This window comes from Nicotiana attenuata, unplaced genomic scaffold (assembly GCF_001879085.1).
Source record: "Nicotiana attenuata strain UT unplaced genomic scaffold, NIATTr2, whole genome shotgun sequence".
Classification (NCBI taxonomy): domain Eukaryota; kingdom Viridiplantae; phylum Streptophyta; class Magnoliopsida; order Solanales; family Solanaceae; genus Nicotiana; species Nicotiana attenuata.
Window position 1 is genome coordinate 1 of NW_017686620.1, and position 4,012 is coordinate 4,012.

The 4,012-nt window shown below is 40.7% G+C and overlaps 1 protein-coding gene across 1 annotated transcript; it reads right to left on the minus strand.

The window, feature by feature from the left end:
• LOC109222228 (em protein H5-like) lies at positions 1 to 672 on the minus strand. The gene is made up of 2 exons (XM_019386602.1): positions 462 to 672; positions 1 to 368 (listed from the first exon to the last, which is right to left on the minus strand). The coding sequence occupies exons 1-2, from the start codon at positions 574 to 576 to the stop codon at positions 208 to 210; spliced, it is 276 nt and encodes a 91-aa protein (XP_019242147.1). The 5' UTR covers positions 577 to 672; the 3' UTR covers positions 1 to 207.
• Positions 673 to 4,012: the final 3,340 nt, after the last annotated feature.

The window sequence follows — 4,012 nt, forward strand, 5'->3', positions numbered from 1 at the left end:
TTCAATTTAGACGAACTACACAACATATGAAACCAAAAGAGACAAACATAGGGCCTGCCCAGACTACATGATCCCCAATACGATAGTACCTAGCTGAAGCTAATATAAACTAGAAAGCTGAAAACACATAGGAAAAGAAAAAGACCCTTTTATTAACACAGGGAAGAGGACCAGAGGATTAAAAGACTATTGTCTTCCTCAACTTGTTTAGCTCTTGGTATACTTTGACTCGTCTATCTCTATTCCTTCTCGCTGCGCACGCTCCCCACCAGCTTCTTCGCCAGTGGTCAAACCTCCCTTGCGTCCCATTTCCTGGTAGCCTTCAGTTCCCAACTGCTCCTTCCTCGTCTGCCCTCCTCGGCTCCTCCCTAGTAAAACAAAAATAGCAGTACATATGTAATTAAGGAGAAGAAAATGAGTACGAAAGAGTGAAATTGTTAATAGAAACGTTTATATATTACCCTCAGCAAGGTGTTCCTGAGCTTCAAGACTTTTCCCACCGGTGCCACCTGGAACTACAGTTTCTCCTTCCTTTGCCCTACGGTCGAGCTCAGACCTTTCTTGCTGTGACGCCATTTCTTTTTCTTCTTTCTTTATTTAAACCTATCACGTTGTGAACAGAAACAAAACAAAGTGCGTTTTCACTTACTACAACATGTGATGACGAAATGGATAATTTGGCCGCACATTTATAAAAGCGGAGCAGGCAGATAATGGCATTGAGCAGTTGACGCGTGGAGGTTAACGCGGCGGTTCAGAGAGAAAAGACGAGAGCAACTCAGCCTTGATGTAGTAGGAAGAATGACACGCGTCCGGAAGAGTGATAGTATGCTCACACGCTGTGGCTCCGATTGCTTAGCTAAAGCCTAAAAGCACCAAAGCACGAAAAGGTTATAGAGATTGGAGATAATATCCAACAAAATCCAAACCGATCAAGGAACTCTTGTGTAGCTGTTAACTTGTTATATTACAATTAGCACCTGACCTTTTGTGTCATTTCCAACCGTCTCTATTCTGTTCTAGCAGCAGAGACTTACGCAACATATTTTTCGTGTCTATCTATTACTATGACGACAAGTAATTAACATACTTCCTACGTTTCAATTTAGGTAAACTTATTTGACTACGCATAGAGTTTTAAAGAAAAATGAAGACTCTTTAAATTGTGGTCCTAATCAAGTTAAAAAGGGGCCCAAAGTATTTGAAAGGGTAGAATTGTAAGTTTAAGCTAAATTGTTTCCTAATTTAGAAAGGGATTATTCTTTTTGGAGCGGACCCAAAATGAAATAGGTTCACATAAACTGGAACGAAGGGAGTTGTTTAACCAAAAAATAGAATTTTGACCAAAGCTATAATTTAGAAGAATACGGGTTACTGATAATCGCAAGAATGTATAAAAGAAAGTAATTTGGATAGCCAGAATATAATTGAATAAAACAAGTAAACCAAAGAGTGTCCCTATAATTGTTCAGCCCTCTCCTTTATATAGCTTTTTTTTTTAGATATATGTCTTGCCTTTGTCATAATAAGGCCATTATGGGCAATTAATGACATTGAATGCTACGTTACATAATCATTATATTCAAAACAGATCCTCTAACGTTTTTAGCATTTAAGGCTTATTAAATACTGTATTTTGACTCATGTGTTGTCAAATTCATTCCCTTGATTCTTCTTGATTCTTGAATTTAAATGTCTTGAATAGGTACGGGCGTTGAATCCTTTGAATGTCTGCCCGTGCCTCTTCCTTTGCCTTTGCTCGCATCCATTGCTACTCGTGCCTCTTGGCTAGTTGAAATTCTTTGACCATTTGACCAATCTACGTGTCACGACACGTCATCTCCATACTACTTTAATATGTAAACTCAATTTTTCCAATACAGATAGTCCCCCCACTTGCCATTTATTCATCAATTGAATATTTGAGAAGTGGATCTCATTAAAACGGGAATTTTTGTCACCATTAATGCTGTGACAGAATTGACGCTTCAATTATCACTTCCATTTAATGCGTTTCACACGTGTCACCTTCCTATTGGATCTGCAATTTTGCAGCACTTTTTTAGGCTTTCTTTTCGGCTTCCCTGTTTACGAAGTGTCAGTTATCATTATTATGGTCCTTCCATCATTGCACTTTTCCCTTTGACGGTTGCTCATCAGTATAAATATAACTTCTTCCTTTGTCTTTACCTCATAAAGTTTACTAAACACTTTATTTCTCAAATCTCTGTTTGTTTCTTCCTTGTATCATCCTTTTTCATTATGTTTTCATCGAACCCTAACCCTAGAAGGGCTTCCATTGTTGATACCTTCCCTAGCGCTCTTAGTAGAGGCAGAAAGCGAGGTAGGCACCGTATTTCGGGATCTGTACGAGGCTCTTCTATTTTATCTCCTAGTTCTGGTCCTTCTTCTACAACCAGAGGTACCCTTTCTCAAAAATCTTCCTCTAGGGGTAAAGAACCTTCTGAACCATTACGTGAGCCTTTAGTAGAAGAGATAGTCCCTACAGAATTGTCTTTTTATCATGACAGAGAATCTCTTAGGAATCAGGTTTCTACTTTAGATCGTGCTGATGCTGTTCCCACTCAGATTACAGAAATTTTAGCTCCTGTAGTTCGCAAAGATTGCCATTGGAGTGATGACTTTCCTATTATTATTCCTAACCCAAATCAGACAATCACTTCTTACTTGATGGGGTTTTCTTTTGTTTATACATACCCTTTCACCTTAGGGTTCAAACGAGCCATTGACCCAGTCATTCTTGATTTTTGTTATTTCTTCGATGTTTGTTTGGGTCAAATTGGCCCAATCATATGGAGGGTTGTTGGTCGTTTAAGGCATTTAACCAATTCAGCTGGTGTTCCCTTTACTTTCCCTCACCTAATTCATCTTTACTCCCCTAGGATTTTTCGCAATGGTGTTTTCACACTAGTAGCCAGGAGTAAGAGGGTTTTGGTGAGCCCTGAGGATGACAAGGACCGTGGCTGGTATGCCCGGTTTGTTACTGCCCCCACTGCTGGTTTAGTGGGTGAAGATAACGTTCCCTTCCCTGAGAAGTGGAACTTTGCATGTAAGTCTTTTATCCTGTTCGTGCCTTTTTTCCTTCAAGTTTATCAACATCTCTAATTTTGCTTTTCTTTTTTTTAGCAACCATGGGAGTTGTGAAAGATGTTCCCAATTTTCGTGGCTGGGTAGACAGATTACTGAAGACCGCACCAATGGATGGGAGGTCTTGGAAGACACTTTCCAGCCGTTTTGGTTGGAAAGTAAAGACTCATGGTAAGGGTTACTTATTTTGTTTCATCTTTTATGCATATGTTTCTCTTTATGGCTCTAATTTCAATCCATCTTTTTATCATGATTTGCTATTCGAGGAGTTACTGCCGAGGCAGTTGCGGCTTCCCGTGCCTCTTCGGGGACCCGTATCTCCTTGGAAAGGGCTCAAGAAATAGTCTTCGGTTCTTCGTCTAAGAGAAAAGCCGTTGAAGAAGAAGATTTCGAAGAAGAGGAAGATGGGGGCTCTTTGGTGACAAGGCCTCGAGCTCGAAGACGCATAATTTCCGATGACGAAGCAGAGGCGCCTCCCCGTCATTCCGTTCCTCTTACTAAGTCCATTGAAGCCCCGGTAGTAATTCCTGACAATGATTGACCCTGGTGATACTCGTGAGTCCATTGAACAACTTTTTATTAGCGGTTTTGATAGTGGAAGTTTAGGGCCTGTTTTAGATGAAACACCCCTAGCCTCTTTTTCAACTCTCGTGCCTGTGATTCCTTCGTTGCCACCCCCAGCTCTTACTATTCCTTCCTCAACTGTTCTTACCTCGACTGTTCTTACCTCTTCTACCACTCCTCCTTTGACAATTCCACCTCCAATCGTTCATCATACTGAGGTGGGTTCTTCAAGTAGAAGTGCTGCTATGAGGAGGGTGGTTATTGAAATTCCTGCTGAGAACAGCCTTTTGAGGAAATCAGGTCAGGCAGATGTATGGCTGGAGCCTTTGATTGGCCCAAT